Source organism: Gopherus evgoodei, unplaced genomic scaffold (genome assembly GCF_007399415.2).
Source record: "Gopherus evgoodei ecotype Sinaloan lineage unplaced genomic scaffold, rGopEvg1_v1.p scaffold_87_arrow_ctg1, whole genome shotgun sequence".
In the NCBI taxonomy this organism is placed as follows: Eukaryota; Metazoa; Chordata; order Testudines; family Testudinidae; genus Gopherus; species Gopherus evgoodei.
This window is the reverse complement of record NW_022060108.1, coordinates 19,863-47,046: the sequence shown is the minus strand read 5'-3', so window position 1 is coordinate 47,046 and position 27,184 is coordinate 19,863. Positions and strand designations below refer to the sequence as shown.

Sequence of the window (27,184 nt, the reverse complement as noted above, 5' to 3'; positions counted from 1 at the left end):
TGTCCCTGCCTCCCCCTCCCCATCTCTGTGCACCACCCTTTCTTCCCCACATCTCATCTCCCCCTCACTCCCCTTCCCTGTGTCTCTGCAGGCTGAAGAATGACAAGCATGTGAAGGCTGGGCAGTACGATGGGCTGGTTGAACTGGCCACTATCTGTGCCCTCTGCAATGATTCCTCCCTGGATTACAATGAGGTGAATGCCCCGCATCCTGCCTGGACCGCACTACACCCCCCATTCCCCAACCTGCCTGGATCACCCTCAAGTCCCCATTCCCCACCTTGCCTCGGTCACCCTACACCCCCCCACCCAGATCACCTTGCATTCTTCCATTCCCTGCCCTGCCTGAATCACCCTGCACCCACTAGGTCACCCTGCAACCCCCATTCTCCATCACACCTGTGTGACCCTGCATCCCCCATTCTCCACTCTGCCTGGGTCACCCTGCATCCCCCATTCCTGACCTGCCCTGGTCACTGCACCCCTCAGGTCACCCTGCACCCCGCATTCTCTATCCCACCTGGATCACCTTGGCTTTCCCCCTCTTGGGTCAACCTCACCCCTCATCCTTCTCACTCCTACCTGGACCCAGGGCCAGATTTAGAGGTAGGCAGCCCAGGCGACCCCCTGGGGTTTTGGGCTTGTGGGGCACTGGGCTCAGGGTGCTGTTTTTGTTGTTAGTAACAGGAAATGATGGAGGGTCTATTACTAAGGAATTAGTGGATTTACCGGAAGATAAGCAATGGAAATGTGAGGAAAGTGGTGGACAGTCATCCAGTTTTCCTGTTGGCATAAAGGCAAGTGAAGATAAAGAAGAACGTGGCTCACATGAAAAGGAAGGAAAGTAATGACAAAGAAAAATCTGGTTTATATTAAAAGGAGAGAAACGATAAAGAAGAATCAGCCTCCCATGATGAAACAGCAGTGAGAAAAATTGCACACCACAACTCGATACATCAGATCTTGCTTCATGGTTGGCAATCCTAAACTTTGCCAATATGGATTGTACAATTTTCAACAGGGCAGGGAAAATCGAGGATATGATATTTCCAGTAAATGAGCAGAAGCGACACTTTTCAAAGTCATGCTGTGATAGAGTGCTCGAGAATGGTGAGAAACTGAATCGGCGTTGGCTAGTTTACTTGAAAGCAACTGACAAAGTGTTCTGGCTTTGTTGCAAAACATTTGACAAGAATGCCAAATCGTTGCTTGCATTTTCTGGGTACAGTTACTGGCATAACTTAGCTGATGTTCTGAAGCAACATGAAAAGTCACTCAGCCACTTTACAGCCTACTCCAAATGGATAGAGGTCGAATCCAGGCTCAAGCTAAATAAATGCACAGGTGCAGAAAACCAGTGCATTAGCAATGTAGCAACACCGTATTGGAGGAACATGCTCGAGCATCTGATCTCAATTACTCTCTTCCTCATAGGTGTAGAGTGACTGTTATATTGGAGGTGGGGGGGCAAACCACATACGCACACACTGAAGCCAGTTCCCTTAGCTCACTGGCTTGGGGGATGGTATGGCTTGAAAGGGGAGCTCCAGCTGCTGCTGGGAGCCACTCCGGCACTCCATGTTGCTGCTCCCTGTTGGGGCTGCTGCTGCTGTCCTGGGGATGCTACATGCCAGGCTCCTGCTCCCCCCTCCCCGCCGATTCCCATATCCCCTTCTCCTCCCCATCCCCTCCCACTTTCACTCCCCACTGTCCCATGCCCCATATCCCTCCCCATCTCTTCCTCTGCCCGATCCCACCCCCTTCCCCACTGTCTCTTTCCTCCCACCCCACCTCTTGCCCTGCCCCTGTCCCCGCAGGCACTTATGCTTGTACAGGAAACCAGCAGGCACTAGGACCCAGGAGGCAGCATGCAGCTGCCAAGGCAGAGACCTGGAGAGCAGCTACTCCATGTGCAGAGGGTGGGAGAGGAAGGCACAGTGTGGGAAGGACAGAGCCCCCTTTCCCCTGCCCTCCTAGGGCAGCGGTGAGCTTGCAGAAATGAGAGTGTGAAATGACACATGACCCCATGTAACTCTCCCCACCTTGCCTCTTTTGGGGGGGCAATGCCCTCCCTATCCCCCGCCCCCCCCCACCAATGCTCTTCCTTGCAAAGAATAATTTGTCTTTCCGGGGCTCCTCGGCTAAGTTGTTCACTGAACATGACGGTCATTTCCTTGGTTTGGTAGAGCTCTTTGGATAATACGATGTCATGCATGAGCACCTACGAGGAGTAGTTTTTAAGACGCAATGGACCATTACTGTAGCAAAACAATTCAAAATGACTTGATTAACTTTGTGGCAAGGAAGGTGCTTAAACCATATTGATGCAGCTCAGCAAAGCGAAGTTCTACACTGTAATAATGGACTGCACTCCCAGTGGTCACAGTGAAAGATGCCATTTACAGTAAGATTTGTTGACGACGATGGTGGCTGTATCCAAGTAAAGGAACACTGCATCTATTTCCAGTCTGTGGCTGACTCTACTGGAAAAGGCCTAACAGAACTATTTATGAATGCTCTGAATGAGAATAAAATAAGATGAGATTGCACCCTCAGCAAGTTTGTGGATTACACTAAGCTGGGGGGAGAGGTAGATATGCTGAAGGGTAGGGATAGGGTCCAGAGTGACCTAGACAAATTGGAGGATTGGGCCAAAGGAAACCTGATGAAAAAGAGAAGTGTAGAGTTTTGCACTTAGGATGGAAGAATCCCATGCACTGCTACAGTCCGTGGACCGACTGGCTAAGTGGCAGTTCTGCAGAAAAGGACCTAGGGGTTACAGTGGACAAGAAGCTGGATATGAGTCAACAGTGTGCCCTTGTTGCCAAGAAGGCTAATGGCATATTGGGCTGCATTAGTAGGAGCATTGTGAACAGATCGAGGGACATGATCATTCCCCTCTATTCAGCACTGGTCAGGCCACATCTGGAGTATTGCATCCAGTTTTGAGCCCTCCACTAAAGAAAGGATGTCAAATTGGATAGAGTCCAGTGGAGGGCAACAAAAATGATTAGGGAGTGGAGCACATGACTTATGGGGAGAGGCTGAAGGAACTGGGCTTATTTAGTCTGCAGAAGAGAAGAGTGAGGAGGGATTTGATAGAAGCCTTCAGCTACCTGGAGGGGGGTTCCAAAGAGGATGGATCTAGACTATTCTCAGTGGTAGCAGATGACAGAACAAGGAGCAATGGTCTCAAGTTGCAGTGGGGGAGGTTTAGGTTGAATATTAGGAAACACTATTTCACGAGGAGGGTGGTGAAGCACTGGAAAGGATTACCTAGGGAGGTGGTGGAATCTCCATCCTTAAAGGTTTTTAAGTTCAGGCTTGACAAAGCCCTGGCTGGGATGATTTAGTTGGTGTTGGTCCTGCTTTGAGTAGGGGGTTGGACTAGATGACCTCCTGAGATCGCTTCCAACCCTAATCTTCTACGATTCTATGAAAGCTTCAGGACTGCTGTGGCCACAGCTATGACAATGGCATGAACATGAAGGGAAGAAAAAAATGGTGTCCATGAAAGGATCCTTGTGCTGAATCCAAGGGCTTTCTTCATGCCTTGTGGCTGCCATTCCCTCAGCCTGGTTATGTCAGATGCAGCGTTGTCATCTTTACATTCAGTATCTCTCTTTGGAGTACTGCAAAGGATATACGTCTGGTTTTCAGAATCAGCTATCAGGTGGAAGATCCTCATGGACAATGTTATGAATCTGACGGTGAAGCTGCTAAGTGACACTCGCTGGGAGAGTCGCATTGACAGTGTGAGGCCAGTGAGGTACCAAGTGACTGAGGTTTACAATGCCTGATGGAACTGGCGCAGTGAAGTAAAGCCAAGACCAGAATGCAGCATGAGGTGCAAAGCCTGGCAAACCAGATCACTGACTTCAAATATCTGGTCTCAGTTGTGGTTTGGCACGATATCCTGTTCCAAGCAAACATGGTAAGCACCGCATTAGAAACTCAATCAATGGACATTGCAATCACTACTTCTTTGATAAGAAGCTGCCTTGATTTCGCTGTGGCCTAAAGAGACTAAGGATTTGAAGATGCCATCACCGCTGCCAAAGAAGTGGCAGAAAACTTAGGAGTTGAGCTTGTCTTAAAGGAAATTCGTATTCACCGGAAGAAGAGACAGTTTGGTTACAAGGGTAGAGATGAAGTGATGGGATGCTCAAAAGAAAAATTCAAGGGGGAGTTTTTTTGCTCACTCATTGACACTGCTTGAGTGTCCAATGAAGAAGGGTTTGGACAAATGAAGCACCACGAAAAAATCAGGGGGTGCGGGGGTTGTATGACCTTAATAACCTGCTGGCGGACAGGAAAATACTCTTGATCAATTGTACGGACCTTCACCATACGCTGAGACATGGGGAATACTTGGACATCAATGACAAAGACCTCTATGTCAAATTGGACAACATCCATAACATTTTACCACTTGGGAAGTGCTCTCCACTCCAACTTCTCCAATTCATTCATGATGTAGAGCTAAAAGACTGTTTTCCTAATGTGTGGATAGCTTTGAGGAATCTGCTCATGCTGCCGGTCACAGTTATGAGTGGTGAGTGCAGCTTTTCAAAGCTCAGCCTTATTAAAACATATCTTCAATTGATGACAGCCAATGAGAGATTGACATCGCTTGCTGTTTTATCCCTTGAAAATACCATTGGCCAGTCTTTGGATCTCTCTGACACTGTGCTTCAGTTTGCAAGGGAAAAAGCAAGAAAAGCGACTGTTTGAACCAAAGAACTAGGGTTAACATTGACAAAGAGTCCTGTGGCACCTTACAGACTAACAGACGTATTGAACCATAAGCTTTCGTGGGTGAATACCCACTTTGTCAGACGCATGCCATAAGACTCTTTGTCACTTTTTACAGATCCAGACTAACACGCTACCCCTTTGATACTAGGGTTAACATTCTAACCCTGTCAACTACTGTAACACTATTTAATACAGGTCCACCCAATATCAGTGCACAGTTCAATTTCTTGATGTTAGTACATTTCAGTTATTCTTAAAATTAAAAAGTTTCTATAAGTTTAGAGGAAACAATTTTGTTTATTTGCCTATATATCACATGAATAAATACAGATTTTACAGATCCTAGTGTGCAAATTTATTGTCTTATATGACAGGGATAAGTCATGCATACACATTGTACCTCAAAGTTGTGAAATGGTTTAGAAATGCAATAAAATATAAGGTATTCAGAAGTTTAACAAATGCGGGGGGGGGGTGCGGGTGCTGAAGATGCTCCTCTCCTGTGGTAACATTTGGTGTAGTGCCATCCCTTCCAGGGCCCCCTGCATTCCCCATCTTGCTGTCCACCTGCCAGTATTACCCAGATCCCGCATGCCCACCCTGCTGCCTGGACACGCCCGTCCCTGACCTCCTGTATGTACTTCCAGGCCAAGGGTGCCTATGAGAAGGTGGGGGAAGCCACCGAGACGGCGCTGACCTGCCTGGTGGAGAAGATGAATGTTTTCAACACAGATGTGCGGACCCTGTCCAAGGTGGAGCGTGCCAATGCCTGCAACTCTGTAAGTGTTTATCTACTAGGACCTTTGCCCCAGATACCACCCCACTGCCCCCTCCATGACCCCCCAATGCCCCCTCTCCACCATGCCAATGCCTGCAGCTCTGAGCATTTGCCCCCCTACTACACATGCCCACCCACTCTGCCCCCCTGCCTGGCCCAGTGCTGGGCTCCCCAGGGGAACACACTCTCCTGGTCTGGTCTCATTTTCCCTATGGTCCCTGAGTCAGGGAGAAGGAGCTGCCCTGAGCTCCATGTCCAGTGCTTTTTGGGAGGTCACTGCTCCCCCATTAGCCCCTGTTCTGCCCCTCCAGGTGATTAAGCAGCTGATGAAGAAGGAGTTCACCCTGGAGTTCTCCCGTGACAGGAAGTCCATGTCCGTATACTGCTCCCCTGCCAAGGCCTCCCGCGCAGCTGTCAGCAACAAGATGTTCATCAAGGTCAGTGCCAGGCTCCCATACCTTGGGTATCCCCCAGCTGCCTCTTCTCGTTACCACGGTAACCAGGGTGCCTGGGTAACCCCAGCCGCCTCCTTTCATTCCCATGGTAACCAGGGTGCCCAGTGTCACAGAGCTATGGTGGGTTGGATGCTCTGTCTTTTATCCAAATCCTTTTGGAATGCCCCTGTTGTTTACTAGGCTAGGCCTAGCTTGTCAGCAGGGGGAGCCAAGTGGCCCCACAATTCTGAGAAGGGGCCTCTGAGCACCAGCTTCCCTGTGTCTCCCGGTGAGCTCCTGCCAGTGGAGAAGTGAGTTGTCCAGTGCAGTCCGTTCCCAAAGCGCCATCTGTCTGGGCCTGTCCTGTTCTTGCTCTGTCCGGCTGTCTCATGCTCTGTCCTGCTGTCTCTTGCTCTGGCCCCACTGCACTCTGTCCATCCGCCTCTCTTTATGTCCGTCCGTCTCTCGCTCTGTCTCCACCTCAATCTGTCCATCCTTCCCTCCGTCCGTCCGTCTGTCCATCTCTGTCTCTCTCTCTGGCTCATGTTCTTGCTCCCAAAGGGTGCCCCTGAGGGGGTTATCGACCGTTGTAACTATGTCCGAGTGGGCACCACCCGTGTCCCCCTCACATCCCTGGTGAAGGACAAGATCTTGACCGTCATCAAGGAGTGGGGGACGGGGCGGGACACACTGCGCTGCCTGGCCCTGGCCACGCGTGACACCCCCCCCAGGAGAGAGGACATGGTGCTGGAGGACTCCACCAAGTTTGTTGAGTATGAGGTCAGGTTCAGGCCTCCCCCCCAGGGTCTGGGGGGGCAGTGGTTGGAGAGGGTCAGGTGGGGCTTGTTTGGGGGAGGGTTTGGGGAGATGGAAGCAGGGGTTGGTTGGGGGCTGGGAGTGGGGTGACTGGGGGTTGTTTGGAGAGTAGTTTGGGGAATGGGGGAGGGGTGGTTGGGGCATGATTTTGGGGTGAGTGTGGGTGTATGGTAGGGGGGAAAAGGGCAGAGGTGGTTGGGGTGTGGTTAGGGGATGGGGCAGGGTTGGTTGGATGGATTAGGATGGGGGTGATTGGGGATGAGGATGGGGACATGGTTGAGGGAATGGGTTGGAGTGTGTTTGGGAGATGGGGGTGAGGGTTGGTTGGGAGAGTGCGGGTGTCGTTGGGGGGATGGGAGTATGATTAAGGGCATGGATGGGGGGACAGGGTGGAGGTTGGTTAGAGCATGGTTGAGGGCTGGAGGACTGGTTGGGACATGGTTGGTGGATGGGGCAGGGATGTTGTTTGATGGGGGTTAGTTGGGGAGTGGTTGGGGGATGGGGCAGTGGTTGGTTGGGGTGTGGTGAGCAGATTGGGGATGGGATGGGGATGGTTGGGGCATGGTTGGGGGATGGGGGTTTGTTGGGGATGGATTGGGGGATGAGGCAGTGGTAGTTGGAGGGACTGGGGCACGGCTGGGGGATGGGGTGGTTGGGGGATGGGGGTTGATTGGGGTGGGTTGGGGGATGTGGCAGTGGTTGGCTGGGGTGTGGTGAGGGGATTGGGGCTGGTTGGGGGATGGGGGTTGGCTGGGACCTGGTTGGAGGGTTGCTATGGGCCCACCCTGTGCTAATGCCCCCCCCCCCAGGTGGACCTGACCTTTGTGGGCTGCGTGGGGATGCTGGATCCACCCCGGAAGGAGGTGATGGGCTCCATCCAGCTGTGCCGTGATGCCGGCATCCGTGTCATCATGATCACGGGAGACAACAAGGGCACAGCCATTGCCATCTGCCGCCGCATCGGGATCTTCACTGAGGATGAGGAGGTGATGGGCAGGGCCTACACAGGCCGGGAGTTTGATGACCTGCCCCCCGCCGAGCAGCGTGAGGCCTGTAAGCGGGCCTGCTGCTTCGCCCGTGTCGAGCCCGCCCACAAGTCCAAGATCGTGGAGTTCCTGCAGTCCTTTGATGAAATCACAGCCATGGTGAGGGGGGACTCCAGGGGGGTGAGGACAGGATCACTGGGGTGGGGGCAGAGAGCGAGGGAAGGTAAGAGGGTCCCTGCCGTAGCAGGGGGAGAGAGGCTGTGCTAAGGGTCTGTGTGCTTGGGGATGCGGGGGTCAGCGGTGTTTGGGGATCCCACAGTCAGTGGCTTACTATACACTCACACACAGACAGGCGATGGGGTGAATGATGCCCCTGCACTGAAGAAGGCTGAAATTGGCATCGCCATGGGCTCTGGCACGGCCGTGGCCAAGACGGCCTCCGAGATGGTCCTGGCTGACGACAACTTCTCCACCATTGTGTCCGCCGTGGAGGAGGGCAGGGCCATCTACAACAACATGAAGCAGTTCATCCGCTACCTCATTTCCTCCAATGTGGGCGAGGTCGTCTGGTGAGTGCCCCGCCCCTGACTGCGACCATCCTGTCCCATCAACCCACCCCCAGCCACGCCAGCCTTCTCCTCCCCTCCCCCAGCCATGCCACCCTTCCCCTACCCCAGCCACGCCAGCCGGGACCTCCCCTCTTCCCAGCCACACCAGCCTTCCCTTCCCCTCCCCTCCTCCAGCCACGCCAGTCTCCCCTCCTCCAGCCATTCCACCCTTCCCCTACCCCAGCCACACCAGCCTTCCCTTCCCCTCCCCTCCCCCAGGCACACCAGTCTCCCCTCCCCCAGCCATGCCAGCCTTCCTCTCCCCTCCCCCAGCCATGCCACCCTTTCCCTCCCCCAGCCACGCCAGCCTGGGACCTCCCCTCTTCCCAGCCACACCAGCCTTCCCTGACCCTCCCCTCCCCAGCCACACCAGTCTCCCCTCCCCCAGTCACGCCAGCCTTTCCCTCCCCTCCCCCCCAGCCAAGCCAGTCTTCCCCTCCCCTCCCCCAGCCACACCACCCTTCCCCTCCCCTGGAGCCACGCCAGCCCTTTCCCTCCCCTCTCTCAGCCATGCCAGCCTTCCCTTTCCCTCCCCCAGCCACGCCAGCCTGGACCCTCCCCTCCCCCAGCCATGCCAGCCTTCCCAGACAGAGCCTGCCCCAAGGGGTTCCCCACAGCCTGGCGGGGCTCTGGGCTGAGCAGAACAGACTGGGCTGTAACCTGCACCCCTCTGTGCTACCCTAAGGGCTCCCTCTGCTGTAGCCAGCTGACTAACATGCCCCACTGCACGCCAGCGCTGTGGGACTGTCCCTGCCATGCACCATCCCGGCAGCGTGGGCACGTCTCTGCCATGCTCTGGCTCAATGTTACTCGCTGGGCAGAGCTCATGGGGGAAGCAAGAGCCTGCAGCCCGGAGGTTCGGTCCAAGGAGGTGGTGAGGCCGCGTGGCCAACCTCGAGGGAGAGGGAGACCCCAGGGGGTTGACACACTGAAGGGGGACCCCTAGAGACTGCTGCAAAGCTGGGGGCGTCGCACTGATCCTGGTGATCTGGACACCTTGCTCCCTCCCCCACTGAACACACCAACTCTGCCTACTCTTCTGTCTCTCACTCCCCCTCTCTCTCCACAGTATCTTTCTCACAGCTGCCCTGGGCCTTCCAGAAGCCTTGATCCCCGTGCAGCTGCTGTGGGTGAACCTGGTGACTGATGGGCTCCCGGCCACTGCCCTGGGCTTCAACCCCCCAGACCTGGACATCATGGACAAACCGCCCCGCAGCCCCAAGGAGCCCCTCATCAGTGGCTGGCTCTTCTTCCGCTACATGGCCATTGGCGGTAAAGACCTCCCACCCTCTCCCGCAAAACCCCGTCCCATTCTGCCATGCACTCACACTTCCCCCTCTGCTCTGCTCACAGGCTACGTTGGAGCTGCTACAGTGGGTGCTGCTGCCTGGTGGTTCCTCTATGCAGAGGATGGTCCTGGCGTCTCCTATCACCAGCTGGTGAGAGCTGGCCCCAGTGCAGAGCTGGGGGGCCTGTGCTTTGTGTGTCTGTGGGGGGAGGGCTCAGCTGGATGCTCTCCCCAGTCATCAGTGCTAGCCCCAATGCCTCAGCGCAGAGCTGGGGGGCCTGTGCTGTGTGTGTGTGGGGGGGGAGGGCTCAGCTGGACACTCTCCCAAGCCATCAGTGCTGGTCCCAATGCCCCAGTATGGAGCTGGGGGGCCTGTGCTGAGTGTGTGTGGGGCGGGCTCAGCTGGATGCTCTTCCCAGCCATCAGCGTTGGCCCCAGCGCAGAGCTGGGGGGGCATGTGCTTGGGGGGAAGGGGATTCTGTGTCCCTCGCGAGGGGCTGTGCAGGAAAGGAGTTTGGCTGGCAGCACTGTGCTGTCTGCATTTTGACCCCCACCTTCCCCCCAGTCCCATTTCATGCAGTGCACAGAGGAAAACGTGGACTTCGAGGGGCTGGATTGTGAAGTGTTTGAGTCGCCTGTGCCTATGACCATGGCCCTGTCTGTGCTGGTCACCATAGAGATGTGCAACGCCCTCAACAGGCAAGGACCCCTCCCCACGCCCCCACCCCCCGGCCCAGCCCACCACCCACTCACTCTCTGCCACTCTCTCTGCACAGCCTGTCTGAGAACCAGTCCCTGGTGCGCATGCCACCCTGGGTGAACATCTGGCTGCTGAGCTCCATCTGCCTGTCCATGTCCCTGCACTTCGTCATCCTCTACATCGATCCCCTGCCCGTAAGTGTGGCACTGCCGAGGTGGCTGTGCCGTGCCATGCGCAGGTGGGGGGGGGCAGGGTTACTCTCACCCACTAGTGGTAGCAGGTCCCATCTGCTTCTTCCCCCCCCGAGCCCTGCTCCCAGGGCTGTGGCATTCCCCTTCCCCAGGCTCATGTGCCCCTGCCTTGTTCTCCCCATGACCTCGCCAACCCCTTTGCTCCCGTACCCCCAGATGATCTTCAAACTGACACCGCTGGAGCTGACCCACTGGCTCATGGTGCTGAAGATCTCATTCCCCGTCATCCTCCTGGATGAGGTGCTGAAATTTATTGCCCGGGACTACCTGGAAGGTAAGGCTGCATCCCTGCCATGGAGCAGGCCTGGGTATCCTAGAGCCTCCCAGCAGGATTCACCAGCTTGAGCCGGGACATGAATTTGTGCAGATGCCAGTCCCGCCCAATGGGGCACAGTGACTTACCTCCCGAGCCCCAGTTGGCACCAGGGTGTCACCCCCTTCTCTGTCCTCCATCCCTTCCATACTGCTAACCATGAACCATCAGCATCACCTGCCATGTAACAGACCCATGAGGGCAGCTCAAACAGGCCCAGAACAGCCCCAGCACCACAGAGAGCAAGCTGCACAGAGCCAGCTGCTTACTGCCCTGGGGGCTAGAGCAGGGGGGCTGGGAACTAGGATGCCTGGGGTCTATCCCAGCTTTGGAAGTGGAGTGGGGTGCAGTGGTGAGAGCGGAAGGTGGTGCTGGGAGCCAGGACACTTGGCTTCTCTCCTGGCTCTGGGAGGGGAGTGGGTTCCAGTGATTAGAGCAGGGGGCTGGGAGCCAGGACTCCTGGGTTCTATCCTAGATCTGGGAGGGGAGTGGGGTCTAGTGGTTAGAATGGCAGGATAGGAGTGAGGACTCCTGGGTTCTAACCTGGCTTTGGGAGGGGAGTGGGGCCTGGTGGGTTGGGGCTGGGAGCCAGGGCTCCTGGGTTCTCTCCCTGGCTCTGGGAGGGAAGTGGGGCCTGGTGGGTTAGAGCAGGAGGGGCTGGGAGCCAGGACTCCTGGGTTCTCTCCCTGGCTCTGGGAGGGAAGTGGGGCCTGGTGGGTTAGCACAGGAGGGGCTGAGAGCCAGGACTCTTGTTTTCTATCCCAGCTTTGGGAGGGGAATGGGGTACAGTGGTTAGAGCAACAGGACCAGAGTCAGGACTGTTGTTTTTTACCCCATCTGTCCCTGCCACCTGTTATAATCTGTGCCCTTTACCTTCTGGGAGTATCTGTTTCCAGTCTCCCCAAGGGACTGGGCCAGACTGCTGCTGAGCCCTGCCCCCTGCTCTGTGCTGCTCTGGTGTGGGTTTGAGCCCCATGCCCTCGATGAGTTTCATCTTCCATCCATCCCATGTGCAGGTCTGGACTAACCCTCTCTCCCGCACAACCTCCTTCCCCGTGCTCTGTTAATGCTGGTTTCTTTTATCCTTTCCCCTTGTAGCATAATCTCCTTTCCCTCCATCTCCTTGATCCTGTGTCTCAGGTATCCCACGATCCTTTGCTGCATGCTTTGCCTGCCCCATGTCTATCTGTCCCCAGCGGTGCTGCAGCATGGGTGTGGGGAGGTGCATGTGAAATCTCATTGCTTTACCAGCTACTCCTGGCTGGGTCCCAATGCAGTTTGGCAGTTGGGGTCTGGGGTCAGATAGTGTTGGCCATTTGAGCCTTAGTGCCGATCTCTGGTTGGGCCGGGTTCCCCCGTTGCCTTCCCTGCCCCCGGCTGTGCCTCTCCATTCCCTTCCACTCGCCCTCTGGCTGTGGGGACCCAACGGGGTGTCACACGTGCTGCTGCTGCGCTAGGGGGCTCTTCCCCCACCGTCCATCATCCTCCAGCTGCCACCGAAGGAGCCAGGTGCTGTTGCTCTTGTTTCCACCAGCTGTTGCTCTTAGGGTGACCAGATCTCAAGAGTAAAATATTGAGACACATGGAGGGGGGCAGCCACAGGCTCACAGCCCCCACTGGAGCCATGGGGAAGCGGGGCACACAGCCCTAGGAAGCTGTGAGGGGGGGCATACGGCCCCTGCTGCAGCCCCCGCCATAAGCTGTGGTTCAGGAGTGCATGGTTCTGCTGCAAGTGGGGGGCTCAGGGCTGGGGCAGGGGGTTGGGGTGTGGGAAGGAGGTTGGGGTGCTGACTCCAGGAGGGAGTTTGGGTGCAGGAGGGAGCTCAGAGCTGGGGCAAGGGGTTGGGGTGCAGGAGGGTGTACAGGGTAGGGGCACACAGCAGCACTGACCTCAGGCGACTCTGGGGAAGCGGTGATATCTCCCTTTGGGTCCTAGGCAGAGGCGCGACCAGGCAGCTCTGCGCACTGCCTCCGCCCGCAGGCCCCGCTCTGCAGCTCCCATTGGTCATGGTTCCTGGCCAATGGGAGCTGTGGATCCAGTGCTTATGGTGGGGGCAGGACACAGAGCCCCGCTGGCTGTCCCTGTGCCTAGGAGCCAGAGCGAGATTTCACCGCTTCTGGGGAGCTGCGTGGAGCCAGATAGGGAGCCTGCCACCTCCACACCAACTGGAGACCTGGCAACCCTACAGTATAGGGACATCGGTCGGGACATGGGACAAAGAGTTAAATATTGGGACGTCTGGTCACCCTAGCTCCTCTGCGGGGGCGAGGGTAGGGCCTGGAGACAGCAGCTCCTGGCACTGCTGAGATCTCTGCCGAGCAGCTGCTGGTTAAGTGGATGTATTTTCCCCCACTTAGTGCCTCCCTGTGTGTTAGCACCAGTCAGTCCCTGTCCTGTCCCAGAGAGAGACCGCTTTGCTTGAGTGCTGCCTGGGGGTGTGGGCAGCGAGCCACGAGATAGCGGTGCTGAGGTCCAGACTGCAGGTCATTCTGGGCCTTTTCGACTGGTGGGAAAAGGGCTGGAGACCAGACCTTGGAGGCCATCCTGCCATTGGGGCACAAACCCTGCCACCTGTGGCTGGGCACTAGCCTTGTCTCATGTGTCCCATCTCTCCCCACAGTGGGTTTAGAAGACCCGAAGAGGAGGAAGAAGTGACACCTCTGGCCACTAGAAAAACTGCATCTTCACTCCAACAGTGAAGAACCCCTCGGTGCCCCCTTGTCTCCCCAAGAACCTCAGTCACCCCCTCTTATTTAACAGCTGCTCTCCTCCACCAAAGGCTGCAAGCAGCCCTCCCTCTCCTCCCCCACCCGGGTGAGGTGGACATCATGGGAGTTTGTGTGCTGCATTTGGAGAATGGGGGGAAGCTCCCCTTGCAAACTCCCTGCCCTCCTCCCGGCCTTCTAGCTACTTTGCGTCTGTACATTTTAAGCTGCTAGTCTGTCCTAGCAGCCCCTGCCCATCCCACCTTCCCCCCATTTCCTTGCTGGGCACTCAGCCCATTCACTGTGTTACCAGCTCACACCCAGTGACCTCCTCACTCACTGGGTGGGGTTTTTTTAATGCAAAAAATAACTGAACAGACGGAAACATTTTGTCAGGCCAAAGTGCAGCTCCCAGAGGAGGAAATGAAGAGACTGTTCTAGCTGCTTATTTATTGACATTAAAAGATAAACTCCTTAGGCTGCCTGTGCTCCAGCCTCTTCCTTCGCCTCCTGGGACAGGGGAATGGCGCAGGAGCCACAATTGCTGCTCTTTTGAAAAGTACCACAATTGGAGGAGAGGTCTGGAAAAGGCCGAGATATGTCCCCTGACGCGTGCCCCCTGCTGGCCCTGGGTGGTATTACAGCCACTCCCAGCCCCACCTGGCAGGGGGCTGGGGAGGGGAATGGAAAAGGTCAATGGCTGCGGTGGGGTATGGCTTCTGCCAGAGGGCTCCAAAGCCCAGCAACTGTTGGAATATGGGCTGGAATTTTCTTTTGATGCTCATTCTGTAACCCCACTGACTGCACCTGAGGTTGGTACGTGAGCCCCCCCCCCGATTGCTCCATTGGAGTCAAAAGGCGCTAACTGGAGTGATCAGCACGGTGCAGCCTGTGATTTTGATGAATACTGGGGTGCTTTGCTGAATTGGCATGACTGCCTTTTAAAACTTGGTTATGTTTCCATAGAAAAGTAAGCGAGAACTTTTAATGGAACTAATGCTGGAAAAGGGAGTGCTGGTGAAACCAAAACATAGCGCTGTGTATGTGGGTGGGGAGTGAGGGGGTGTAGGTGTGTGTGGGGGGGCGGGTGTGTACATGTGCGGGTTTCTGTGTGTGGGGGTGTATGTGTGTGTGGGGGGATAAGGGGGTGAAGGGTTGTGGGGGGGCAGGTGTGTGATATGTGTGTGTGAAGGTGGGGGGGTGTAGGTGTGCATGGAGGTGGGAGGGGGTGTAGTTGTGTGTGGGGTGTATATGTGTGTGGTGTGTGTGTGTGTGAGGGGGTGTAGGTGTGGGGGGTGTATGTGTGTGTGGAGGTGTATGTGTGTGAGGGTGGGGGTGTATATGTGTGTGTGTGAGGGGGTGTAGTGTGTATGTGTGTGTATGTGTGGTGTATATGTGTGTGAGGGTGGGGGTGTAGGTGTGTATGGAGGTAGAAGGGGGTGTAGGTGTGTGTGGGAGGTGTAGTGTGAGGGGGGTGTATGTGTGTGTGGGGTGTATATGTGTGTGGGGGTGTATATTTGTGTGTGGGTGGGTGTATGTGTGGGGGCATGTGTGTGAGAATGGGGGGTGTAGGTGTGCATGGAGGGGTGTAGGGGTGTGTATATGTGTGTGGACGGGTGTAGGTGTGTGGGGGGTATAGGTGTGGGGGTGTGCATGTGCGGATGTGTGTGGGTATGTGGGGGGTGTATGTGTGTGAGGAGGGAGTGTAGGAGTGTGAGGGGCTGTAGGGGTGTGTGTGGTTTATATGTGTGTTTGGAGGGATGTATGTATATGGGGGTGTGTGCATGTGCAGGTGTGCATGGGGGGATGTGTGTGAGAGTGTGTGTGTGTCTGTGAGAGGGTGTAGGTGTGTGTGGGGGTATGTGTGTGAGGGTGGGGGGTGTATGTGTGTGTGTGTGGGGGGGGGTGTGCATGTACAGGTGGGTGCAGGTCTGCCCGGGGGTATGTATGAGAGGGTGGAGAGGTGTATGTGTGCATGTGCGGTGTGAGGAGGTGTAAGTGTGTGGGGGGTGTATACGTGTGGGGGCTATGTGTGTGTGGGGGTGTAAGTGTGTGTGTGGTGTATGTGTGTGGGAGGGTGTGGGTGCATGTGCAGGTAGGGGTGTGTGGGGGTGCATGTGCAGGTGGATGCAGGTGTAGGTGTGTGGGAAGTGAGGGGGTGTAGGTGTGTGTGGGTGTATATGTGTGTGGTGGGGTGTATGTGTGTGGGCGGTGTATGTGCATATGCAGGTGTGTTTGGGGGGTATGTGTGTGAGGATGGGGGTGTAGGTGTGTGGGATGTGAGGGGGTGTAGGTGTGTGGGTGTGGGTGTATATGTGTGTGGGGTGTGTGCGCGCATGTGTAGGGGTGTGGGGGGTGTAGGTGTGTGTGTGGGTGTATATGTGTGTGGGGGGGTGTATGTGTATGTGTGGGGTGTGCATGTGCGAGTGGGTGCAGGTGTGTGGGGGGTATGTGTGTGAGGGTGGGGGGATGTAGGTGTGTGGGGTGTGCGAGAGTGTAGGTGTGGGGGGTGTATGTGTGTGGGTGGGTGCATGTGTGGGTGGGTACAGGTCTGTGTGGAGAGTATGTGTGTGTGGGGAGGGGTGTAGGTGTGTGGGGTGTGAAAGGCAGGGGCAGGGTGAGCCCCCAACCAGAGCAGATGCAGCTGAGCAGCTGCTGGTGCAGAAGGTGATGAGAAGGGGAGGGTTGGAGTTACTGCTTGAGACCCTATTACAGCCTATACTCGGGCAAATGACTGCTAGGTCCTGGGCTGCATCCCGTAAGGCAGCAGGCTGGCAGCAGAGAGCGCTATGAGAGGCTGTGCCCTGAACGGGCAGGTTGGAGGAGCAGGAGACACTCGTGCTTCCAATAGGAGGTGCTGACAGCAAAGGGAGAGAGAGGTGTGAGGACACTAAAATAACCTCTTCTCCATTGGAAGCAGTGACCCCTGGTGGCCTTGGTAGAGCGGCACTTGCAGAGCTAGAAGAGATCGAGTGGGGGGTGGGCGGATGCTGGGCTAGCAGAGGGCTGCTGATCAGGTTTGCCAGGCACTGGAAGAGGTCAGCAGTGGCAAGGGCTGGGCTAGCAGGGGGCTGCAGGTCAGGTTTGCTCAGCACTGGATGAGGTCAGTGGGGGCACAGGCAGGGCTATCAGGGGGCTGGGTTTGCCAGGCACTGGAAGAGGTCAGTGGGGCAGTTGGAAGTAACAGAGGAGGAGAAGGACCTCAGAGTATTAGCTGATCACAGGATGACTATGAGCCATCAATGTGATATGGCCATTAAAAAGCTAATGCGGTCTTGGGATGCATCAGGCGAGGTATTTCCGGTAGAGATAAGGAGGTGTTAGTACCATTATACAAGGCACTGGTGATACCTCATCTGGAATACTGTGTGCAGTTCTGATCTCCCATGTTTAAGAAGGATGAATTCAGACTGGAACAGGTACAGAGAAGGGATACTAGGATGATCCGAGGAATGGAAAACCTGTCTTATGAAAGGAGACTCAAAGAGCTTGGCTCGTTTAGCCTAACCAAAAGAAGGCTGAGGAGAGATATAGTTGCTCTTTATATCAGAGGGATAAATATCAGGGAAGGAGAGGAATTATTTAAGGTTAGTATCAATGTGGAGACAAGAGCAAATGGATATAAACTGGACACTAGGAAGTTTAGACTTGAAATTAGACGAAGATTTCTAACCGTTAGAGGAGTGAAGTTCTGGAACAGCCTTCCAAGGGGAGTAGTGGGGGAAAAAGATGTATTTGACTTCAAGACCAAACTTGATAAGTTTATGGAGGGGATGGTATGATGGGATAGCCTAATTTTGGCAATTAATTGATCTTTGATTATTAGCAGGTAAATTTGCCCAATGGTCTGTGATGAGATCTGAGTTACTACAGATAATTCTTTCCTGAGTGCTGGCAGGTGAGTCTTGCCCACATGCTCAGGGTTTAACTGATCACCATATTTGGGGTCAGGAAGGAATTTTCCTCCAGGGCAGATTAGCAGAGGCCCTGGAGGTTTTTTGCCTTCCTCTGCAGTGTGAGGCACGGGATTCTCTGCACCTTGAGATCTTTAAACCATGATTTGAGGACTTCAGTAACTCAGGCCATGGCTACACTTACAGTTCTGCAGCGCTGGTAGTTACAGCTGTGTTCGTACAGCTGTGTAGGGCCAGCGCTGCAGTGTGACCACACTGACAGCTACCAGCGCTGCAGTGTGGCCACATTTGCAGCATTTGCAGCGCTGTTGGGAGTGGTGCATTGTGGGCAGCTATCCCAGCATTCAAGTGGCTGCAACGTGCTTTTCAAAAGAGGGGGGTGGGGTGGAATGTGACAGGGAGCGTGGGAGAGACAGAGAGAATGGATTTTTGGAGCTGACACTGTTCTCAGCTCCCTGCCTTGCAAGTTCTAAGGACTGGAAGACACACAGTGCCTACCTTCAATCATTTTAAAAGTTCAGACCCCTTGCCCCACCCCTCTCTCATTCACTAAATGCAAATTATGCACTCCTAAATAGCCGTCAGACCAGATAAGCATCTGCTCAACATGGACTTCCCCCTCCCCCTCTGCCGTGTGAGCGTGCTGTTTCTCTCTTCAAGCAAACAGCTGTGAACATTCCAAAGTAATTCCCCTGCCTGCCTCCGCTCGCTCAGCAAACAGGAGCTGTGTTTGTTTTTTAAATAAGCAGTTTGGCTGAACTCCGAGCTCTCCCTTTCTTCCGGTTTGTTGTGGACAGGAATTCTGGGATACCTCCTTATACCCCGGAGGTCAATAAAAGCGCTGGATCACCAGCACTGGAATCGCTACACCCGAGGCTCAACTGGGTGTACAGCCAGCGCTGCAACCAGGGAGTTGCAGCGCTGGCTGTGCTTTGCAAGTGTGGCCACATCCTAAGTTGCAGCGCTGTAACCCCCTCACCAGCGCTGCAACTCTCTAGTGTAGTCATGGCTTCAGACATAGGTTAGGGGTTTGTTACAGGAGTGGGTGGGTGAGATTCTGTGGCCTGCGTTGTGTAGGGGGTCAGACTAGATGATCATAATGGTTCCTTCTGACCTTAAAGTCTATGTCTATTCATTTATTCAAAGACAGCGAATGTGGCTGTGGGTCACGTTTGCGCGTTTGCTGGGCACTGGAAGAGGTTGGGGGGGACAAAGGCCGGGCTAGCAGGGGGCTGCGGGTCGGGTTTGCCAGGCACTGGAAGAGGTCAGCAGGGGCAAGGACTGGGCTAGCAGGGGGCTGCGGGTCGGGTTTGCCAGGCACTGGAAGAGGTCAGCAGGGGCAAGGACTGGGCTAGCAGGGGGCTGCGGGTTGGGTTGCCAGGCACTGGAAGAGGTTGGGGGGGGCCAAATGCTGGATTAGCAGGGGGCTGTGGGTTGGGTTTGCCAGGCACCGAAAGAGGGCAGCAGGGGCAAGGGCTGAGCTAGCAGGGGACTGTGGGTTGGATTTGCTGGGCACTGGAAGAGGTCAGTGGAGGCAAGGGCAGGGCTAGCGGGGGCTGTGGGTTGGATTTGCCAGGCACTAGCAGGCCTGGTGGTGGGAGGAAGGACCAGAAAGTGCATTGTCTTCACATAGAGCCCAAATGAGGTCTGCAGGAAGCAGAGGCAGGAAAGAGAAGGTGGATCCATGCACCAAATTCCTTGTTTCCGCACCCCTCAGGGAAATCTCAGCCAGAGCAACTGCAGAAGCCTTCTGGCGCTACCTCCTCCAGCCCTGCAGCTACCCCTGCAAGGCACTGATGGCCCAAGGGCTGCCCTTTGGGTCACAGCTGGTCAAGGCATTGTGCTCTCTATATGGCAGCCACGCTAAGCAGGGCCGGCGCTTCCATTTAGGCGACCTAGGCGGTCACCTAGGGCGCCAGGACTTGGGAGGGTGGCCTTTTGTTGCTCTCGGCGGCAATTCAGCGACAGGGGGTCCTTCCATGCCTGGGTCTTCGGCGGCAATTCTGCAGCGGGTCCTTCACTCGCTCCGGGACCCACTGCTGAAGTGCCCCAAAGACCGGGAGCACAGAAGGACCCCCCCGCCGCAGAATTGCCGCCAACTGGGAGCATGGGAAGGACCCCCGCCTAGGCAGGGCCGGCTTCAGGCCCCAGCGGGGCGCTCTGCCGGTTGCCAGGAGGGCGGCAGGCAGCTCTGGTGGACCTCCCTCAGGTGTGTCTGTGGAGGGTCCGCTGGTCCCGCGGTTCTGGTGAAGCATCCGCAGGCATGCCTGCAGGAGGTCCACCGGAGCCGCGGGACCAGCGGACCCTTGCAGGGACACCTGCAGGAGGTCCACCAAAGCTGCGGGACCGGCAAGCGGCAGAGCGCCCCCCACGGCATGCCGCCATGCTTGAGGCGGTGAAATGGCTAGAGCCGGCCCTGCGCCTAGGGCACCAAAAACCCTGGCGCCGCTCCTGATGCTAAGGGTGACAGCCTACCAACCACAAGGCACTGGCATCTGTCAGCGGGACCAGGGATTCTGTCAGATCCACAACACCTGCCAGAGCTCATCACCTGGCTAACAACCCAGTGCGTGCCCCCACTGAGCACATCCCAGTGGTACTGGGCTCACATGGGGGGATCAACACTGGGAGCACCTGGGCGGCGGTCCTGGCTCCCAGGCAGGGCCCAAGCAGTGGGAGGCCCAGGGAGGAGGCACCAAAGCCTAACCCTGGGGTGGTGGTGAAGAGAACAGAGCAATGGGGCAGGAGCAACCCAACATTCTCAGAGGTCAAATGGGGGGGTCGGCACCCCCTACTTGAACAAAACAGGCTTGCTGAGTGTGACCTAGCCATGTCCCTTTCCTTATTAGTATAGTGGTGAGTATTCCCTATGTGTCATGAGGGAGACTGGGGTTCGATTTCCCAACAGGGAGAGCGAGACCTTTGGTGGGGAGGGATAACTCAGTGGTTTGAGCTTTGGCCTGCTAAACCCAGGATTGTGAGTTCAGTCATTGAGGGAGGCCAATTAGGGATCTGGGGCAAAAATCTGTCTGGGGACTGGTCCTGCTTTGAGCAAGGGGTTGAACTAGATACCTCCTGAGGTCCCTTCCAACCCTGATATTCTGATTCATGGGCACGTCTGCTACCTCGGGACAGGTGTGTTTCCCCAGCCTTGCTTCTTTGCCCATACCTGATTGGCTGGAGGCAGGGGGAGGGTGCCATTACAAACAAGGACACACACTTAACTATGGCGCACCAGGGAGGGCTTGAGCAGATTGGGGTGGTGGGAGGAGGATGGGGGACAAGCCCAGGAAGATTTGGTGAAGGAAGGGGAATAAAGGCAGACCAGAAGAAGCAGCAGCTCAGATCTCTGAGCTCACAGCTTGCAAGAACATGGGGCTGCTCCAGGGGTTTGCACCTGTGGGAGGTAGGGTGTCTGTATCTAGGCAGGTGCTGTATCAGGGGAAGGGAGTCGGGAACACCTGCCAGACCCTGACCTGGGATTGTTGCTGGCCAGGGTTAACTCTGAACCCACCTAGGAGGGGAGCTGGTGTTTGTGTAGATACGGGGCTGGGAACTGGGACCCCTTCCCCAACCCTAGGATTCCCGCACCCAGAGCAGGGTGTGGGGGTTTCTACAGCACCTGCTTTCACTAGGGATGGATTCGGACTGAGTTCTAATTGTGCCCCATGGATGGTGGTGCAAGTAGGGGGGGTCTGGTTCGTGGTACCATTAAGGTCAGTATGCTGCACTGGATAGACACAGGAGCACAGCATGAGCGGCCTCCATGCCGGCTGCTCCTCTGGTACCACTGTACCATCCCTAGTCCCTAGGACCATCCCTAGTCCTGCCTCCGGCCCTTCCATGCAGCTGCATCTCCTATCTGCCGGAGGACAGGGCTGGGAGCGGGCTGGGCACAGTGCAGCCACACATTCTGCTCCTTTCACTGCTGCAGTTCCTGGGAGAGCCCTGAACCATGGGGCTCTCCCGGGAACCAGAGCGGTGAAAGGAGCAGAACGTGGGGCATGCCAGCAACTCCTCTGGCGACGCTATACCACCCCCCAGCCCGCCCCCCAGGCCAGGCCCCAAGTTCTGCTCCTTTCTCTGCTGTGGCTTCAGAAAGTCCTGTAGTTCCGAAGTCTGTATCTGGCACAGCAGCAGGACAGAGCCCCCCCTTCCCCCCAGGTAATGTGGGATGGGGAGGAGACAGGGGGAGTTCAGGGGCCCTGGGCTGGGGGCAAGGGGGAGTCAAGTGGGGGGGGTCATGTGGGGAGGTCACATGTCCCCCCCTTTAGCTGGTGCCCCGGGTCCCTCCCATGAGTCACGTATGCTCAGCAGACTGGTAAGAAATAAATGCTACTTGCACCACAGACGTTTTGACAAAAAAAATTGCTCTTTTTGGACTACAAATTTTATTTGATTTTTTCTAAAGAAAAATCTGTTTCTTTAGAAGTAAATTATAATCAGTTTTTCCATAAAAATGTGATTTTTTCCCAAAATATTTGTTTGATCTTTTCTATCAACAAATAGATTTTTTTGGCTAAAATCTTTATTAAATTTTTGTTTGATTTTTTCCAAAGGAAAAAATCACTTATTTTTAGGAATAAATTGTAATCAATATCTTGATTCAAATTAAATGTTTGCTTGCAAAAATATTTGTTTTACATTTTTGATCAAAAATAGAATTTTTTTGGCAAAAAATATTTCTTTAGTTTTTCCACATAAAAATATTTTTTTCAGAATAAAATTTTAGGATTTTTTAATTACAATTATTTTTTCAAATTTGTTTTGACCAATCAAAAATACATATTTTCACCTACAAATTTTATTTGATTTTTCTCAAATAAAAATCAATTTTTCAGAAATAAGTTGTAATTGATTTTTCAAAGATAAATTTATTTTTGTCAATATATTTATGTGGAATTTTCAATCAAAAATGGATTTTTTTGGCAAATATTTATATATTTTTTATTTTTTCCAAAAATACATTTTTTTCAGGAATTATTAGTAAATGATTTTTTGATTAAAAGCTCATTTCCCCAAAATATATGCTTGACATTTTCAATGAAAAAACTAGATTTTTTTTGGCTAAATATTTTATATATTTTTAATTTTTTCCATTGAAAAAAAATCACTTTTTTCAAGAATAAATTGTAGTCCACATTTCAATGTAAATTTTTTTCTTGCTAAAATATATTTTGACATTTTTGAACAAAAAGATTATTTTTTGTTAAAAGGTTTCCAAATGAAAATTATTTTTTTGGCAGAAAATATGTTGTAATGAATTTCTTGATGGAAAAAGGATTTGAGTGGGATTTTTTTTGGCCAAAATATTGTTTGTCTTTTTTATTAAAATAATAGATTTATTGGGCTAAACATTTTATTAATTTTTGTTTGATTTTTCCCATAACAATTTTTTTTTCAGAAATAAATTGTTGAATTTGCCCAAATAATTGTAGTAGTAAGGTGGTTGTTGTGGTAGTAGTAGTGGTGGGGTGTTGTAGTGGTAGTAGTAGTAGTAATAGTAATAGTAGTGAGGAATTGTACTACTAGTAGTAGTTGTTGTAGTGTGGGTGTAGTAATAGTAATAGGAGTAGTAGTGGGGGGTGTAGTAGTAGTAGTTGGGGGTATCTAGTTGTAGTAGCAGTGGGGGTTTATAGTAGTAGGTGTGGGTTCTGGTAGTAGTAGTAGGGGTAGTAGAACCGGGGGGGGGGGGAGCTCCCAGAACCAGCTAAACCTCAATCGCTACTACAGCTTCCCCAAATACTACTACAATTCTGCGACTACTATCTCCTGACTATTCATACTACCCCTGCAACAGCTACTACAACCCTCCCACTTCTACTACAACCCTCCAACTACTACTATGACCCCCAAAATATAATAAAAAACCAAACTACTTCTACAACACCCCAAGTAGTAATAAGCTCGATAGTATTCATCACCATGCAATTTTGACAGGTTTCCACGCCCCTTTTAGGGCTTATGTCCCGCCTTCCCACCCCGCGTTTTGGTTGGCGCTGTCGGCCATTTTGAAAAAATGTGTGTGTGTGTTTGACTAGGGGAAGTGTATTAAATATCAGGGCGGATTAAGAGAAAAGTTAAATAATATTGAAAACTAGGTTTATAAAGGGAATTTACTACGGCAAAACCTGTTTGTTAAGCACAGGATAAAAAAGCATTGAATCTATTCCATACCAATGTAGGTTAAGAAAAAAACATTATAAACTAAGTTTAAAAGGATAATTAAGTGAAGCAAAACCTGTTTTGTAAGGACATAAGCAAAAACTATAAGGAAATACTTAAAAATTAGGTTTAAAAAAAAATTAACCAAGGCAAATCCTGTTTGGGGTGCCCCGGGTAAAAAAGTGAATAAAAAGGGATTGAAACTATTGAATGCCAGCATAGGTTAAAAAAAGCTTTTTAATATTATTAAGTAATATTAAAAGCAATACAGCTAGGTTTAAAAGGGGAATTGACTGAAGCAAAACCTGTTAAGTAAGCACATGGCCAAAAACTATAAAGGGGTACTAAGAAAAAGGCTTTTAAAAACATTAAAAACTAGGTTTAAAAGAAAATGTACTAAGGCAGTGTAATAAAAGTGAATAAAACGTATTAAAACTAGTCAATACCAATGTAGGTTAAGAAAAAACGTGGTTTAAAAGGAAAATTGACAAAGAGAAAGCCTGTTCGGTAAGCACAGGGTAAAAACTCTATAAAAAAGTGGCTAAGAAAAATACAATAAAGCTCAGGGTAAAATAAAAAAATGTTTACCTTTGCAGTCTTTTTGTAAAACGAGGCAGCTTTTCTGGTTTAACCCTAGTAAATAAAACACATTAAAACTAGTTAATGCCAATGCAGGTTAAGAAAAAACGAGTTTTAAAAGGAAAATTGACCAAGGCAAAGTCTGTTTGGTAAGCCCGGGGTAAAAAAGCATTCAATATCAGTGTAGATTAAGAAAAAAGAGCAAAGATAGAGAGCACGCGGCGGATTCAGAATGAGACAGAGAGAGAAGCAGGCAGAGTCTGTTTAGTAAGCACAGGGTAAAAAAGCATTCAGAATCAGGGCGGGTTACAAGACAAGAAAAGCGAGGAGAGAGTCCGCTTTGCAAAGAGCAAAGATAGAGAGCACAGGGTAGGATTAAAGAGAAAGAGAGAGAATTGTTACCTTTGCCCGTCTTTCTGTAGAATGAGGGAGATTTCCTGCTTCTGACATTCTCCGGCTTGTTATCACCGCTTTTGGATCGGCCCAATCGGAGGTGGTTTTACAAAAGCGTCATAGAATTCATTTTCCTGTCAACCAATCCTAGTGTTTCAAGAGTTTAAGCAAGAGCCAGCCCCCTCCTTTCCCCCCTCCTCTCCTCCCCACCCTTTTAACTGTTTTTTTCTTATCTAAAGAAACAGACCCCTAGCATTTTCCCGCCACGTAGCCCTTTTACAAAGAGTTTTTATAAAAGTTAAAACCATAAGCTTTTACTAATACACCATTTTTAACACATGTTAAAATTACCTTAAGTTTTGCAAAGGAATAAAAAAAACACCCCCTTTGTATGTGTTGTAATAAAAAGTATGCAGAAGCACCCTAGGTTTTTTTAGTAACAGGCGGTTTATATATTCCTTATTTTGTAGACCACTGAATTAGAGAGAAGACGATTGCTTCTTTCCCCTGCTTTTTAACAAACAGAAGTGAAAGTCTTGTAAAGGTATAAACACTTGAAAAGACATATCTAAATGAAGACACCTTTTTTTTATTTAACCCCCTTGGCATAAGTGTTTCAATGAAAGAGTGGGCAGAGGGATTATTATAAAAAAAGTTAAAGCCATAAGCTTTTAGTAACAAACAATTTTTAAAAGTTTTCCCCTAGGTTTTAAACAGAGGTTATTTTTTAGTAAAAACAATGTGAAACTGCTGCAAAGCGCCTGTTAGCAAAGCAGCCTCTGTGAGTTAGTGGATCAGAGATAAGAAGGCTGCTTCTGACCCAAGCTTTTTAACAAACACATGTTAAAGTTACATTAAGTTTTGCAAAGGGAAAATGACTGGAAAAGACAAACCTAAAACACATTTCTTTTACATTTGTGTTGTAATAAAAAAGGAGCAGGCAGAAGCACCCTAGGTTTTTAGTAACAAACAGTTTATAAACCCCTTATTTTGTAAACCACTGGATTAGAGAGAAGATTGTTTTTTCCCCATTTAACAACAAAGAGAGGTAAAAGACATGCCAAAATGAAGGCACAGTCCTTTGGTATAGGTGTTTTCTTAAAAAAAGAGCATGCACAGACAGTTTAGGATTATAAAAGTAATGTATAGTGACAAAAAAAAAAGTTTTTTTCCCTAGGTTTTAGACTAGCGCTGCTTATTTTTTAGTAAAAACTGTGAAGCTGCAGCAGAGCCCTGCTCTTATCTTATCTAATCAACCATACCCTGTAGCAAAAGCTGAACAACACATAGCAAAGCAGTCTCTGTGAGTCAGCGAATCAGAGAGAAGAAGGCTGCTTCTTTTTCAAACGCTTTAAAAAGTTACATTAAGTTTTGCAAAAGGATAAGGACTCGAAAAAACAATTTTTTGTATGTGTTGTAATAAAAAATTATACAGAAGCACCCTAGGTTTTTTAGTAACAGGCGGTTTATAGTCCCCATATTTGTAATCCAGCAGCCTCCCCCCCCACCCCCCAACCCAACTGTTTTTTCTTATCTAAAGAGACAGACCCCTAGCATTTTTTTGCCACGTAGCCCTTTTACAAAGGGTTTTTATAAAAGTTAAAACCATAAGCTTTTACTAATTCACCATTTTTAACAGATGTTAAAATTACCTTAAGTTTTGCAAAGGAATAAAAAAACCAATTCTTTTGTATGTGTTGTAATAAAAAGTATGCAGAAGCATCCTAGGTTTTTTAGTAACAGGTGGTTTATTTTGTAAACCAGTAAATTAGAAAAACAAAGAAGCAAAGCGCCTGTTAGCTAAGCAGTTTTTGTGAGTTAGTGGATTAGAGAAAAGATTGCTTTTTTTACTATTTAACAAATAAAAGTGAAAAGGAAACCTGCAGACCCATAGCCTTTATTTAGGCATAGGTGTTTTAATAACACGTAAGTGTGCAAAAACAGTTTAGGGCTATAAAACTAACGTGTTGTAACAAAAAAAGGTTTGTTTTTTTTTTAATTTTAGGCTAACGCGAACCATTTTAAAGTAAAAACAGCAGGCTTTTGCAGCAGAGCGGCTGTCAGCAAAAACAGCCTCTGTAAGTCAGTAAATTAAAAATAAAAAGAACAAAACATAAGAAGGTCTTCTTTTAAAGCAAAATAGGTATTAAAAAGCATACTAACTTACTTACTATTAAAACTAAGCTTTTTAACCATTAAAGTTTAAAAGCTAAAGTGTGTAGCCAAAAACCTTCCCGCCTTTTTTAAAAAACCGACTAAGACAGCCACCCCTCCCACCCCGCCGCCCTTATCTAAACAGCCAGAGCCTTTGGCTTTTTTTTTAAACCTGTAACAAAAGCTATATACCGTTTTAAAATGTGTTTTTAAAGTAATACCTAATTTTTTAACTTACTAACAATGTAAAATAAGTTTTGTAAAAGTTTAAGGTGGTTTATTTTTAAATTAGCAGTTTTGTTTTAAAAACCAAGGACGTATAACAGATTTAAAAAATACAGG

The 27,184-nt window shown here is 51.3% G+C and overlaps 1 protein-coding gene across 1 annotated transcript in view; it reads left to right on the top strand.

Annotated features, from left to right (window-relative positions):
* Positions 1-14,117, top strand: part of ATP2A1 (ATPase sarcoplasmic/endoplasmic reticulum Ca2+ transporting 1) — a 29,365-nt gene extending 15,248 nt beyond the window's left edge. Inside the window, exons 11-23 of the mRNA XM_030548176.1 lie at positions 92-194; positions 5,405-5,536; positions 5,847-5,972; positions 6,531-6,749; positions 7,595-7,930; positions 8,120-8,340; positions 9,449-9,651; positions 9,733-9,818; positions 10,233-10,366; positions 10,444-10,561; positions 10,775-10,892; positions 12,030-12,071; positions 13,553-14,117. Coding sequence (XP_030404036.1) covers positions 92-194; positions 5,405-5,536; positions 5,847-5,972; positions 6,531-6,749; positions 7,595-7,930; positions 8,120-8,340; positions 9,449-9,651; positions 9,733-9,818; positions 10,233-10,366; positions 10,444-10,561; positions 10,775-10,892; positions 12,030-12,034 — 1,801 coding nt within the window. The 3' untranslated portion in view covers positions 12,035-12,071; positions 13,553-14,117. The remainder of the gene's footprint in view (positions 1-91; positions 195-5,404; positions 5,537-5,846; positions 5,973-6,530; positions 6,750-7,594; positions 7,931-8,119; positions 8,341-9,448; positions 9,652-9,732; positions 9,819-10,232; positions 10,367-10,443; positions 10,562-10,774; positions 10,893-12,029; positions 12,072-13,552) is intronic.
* The last annotated feature ends 13,067 nt before the right edge of the window (positions 14,118-27,184 follow it).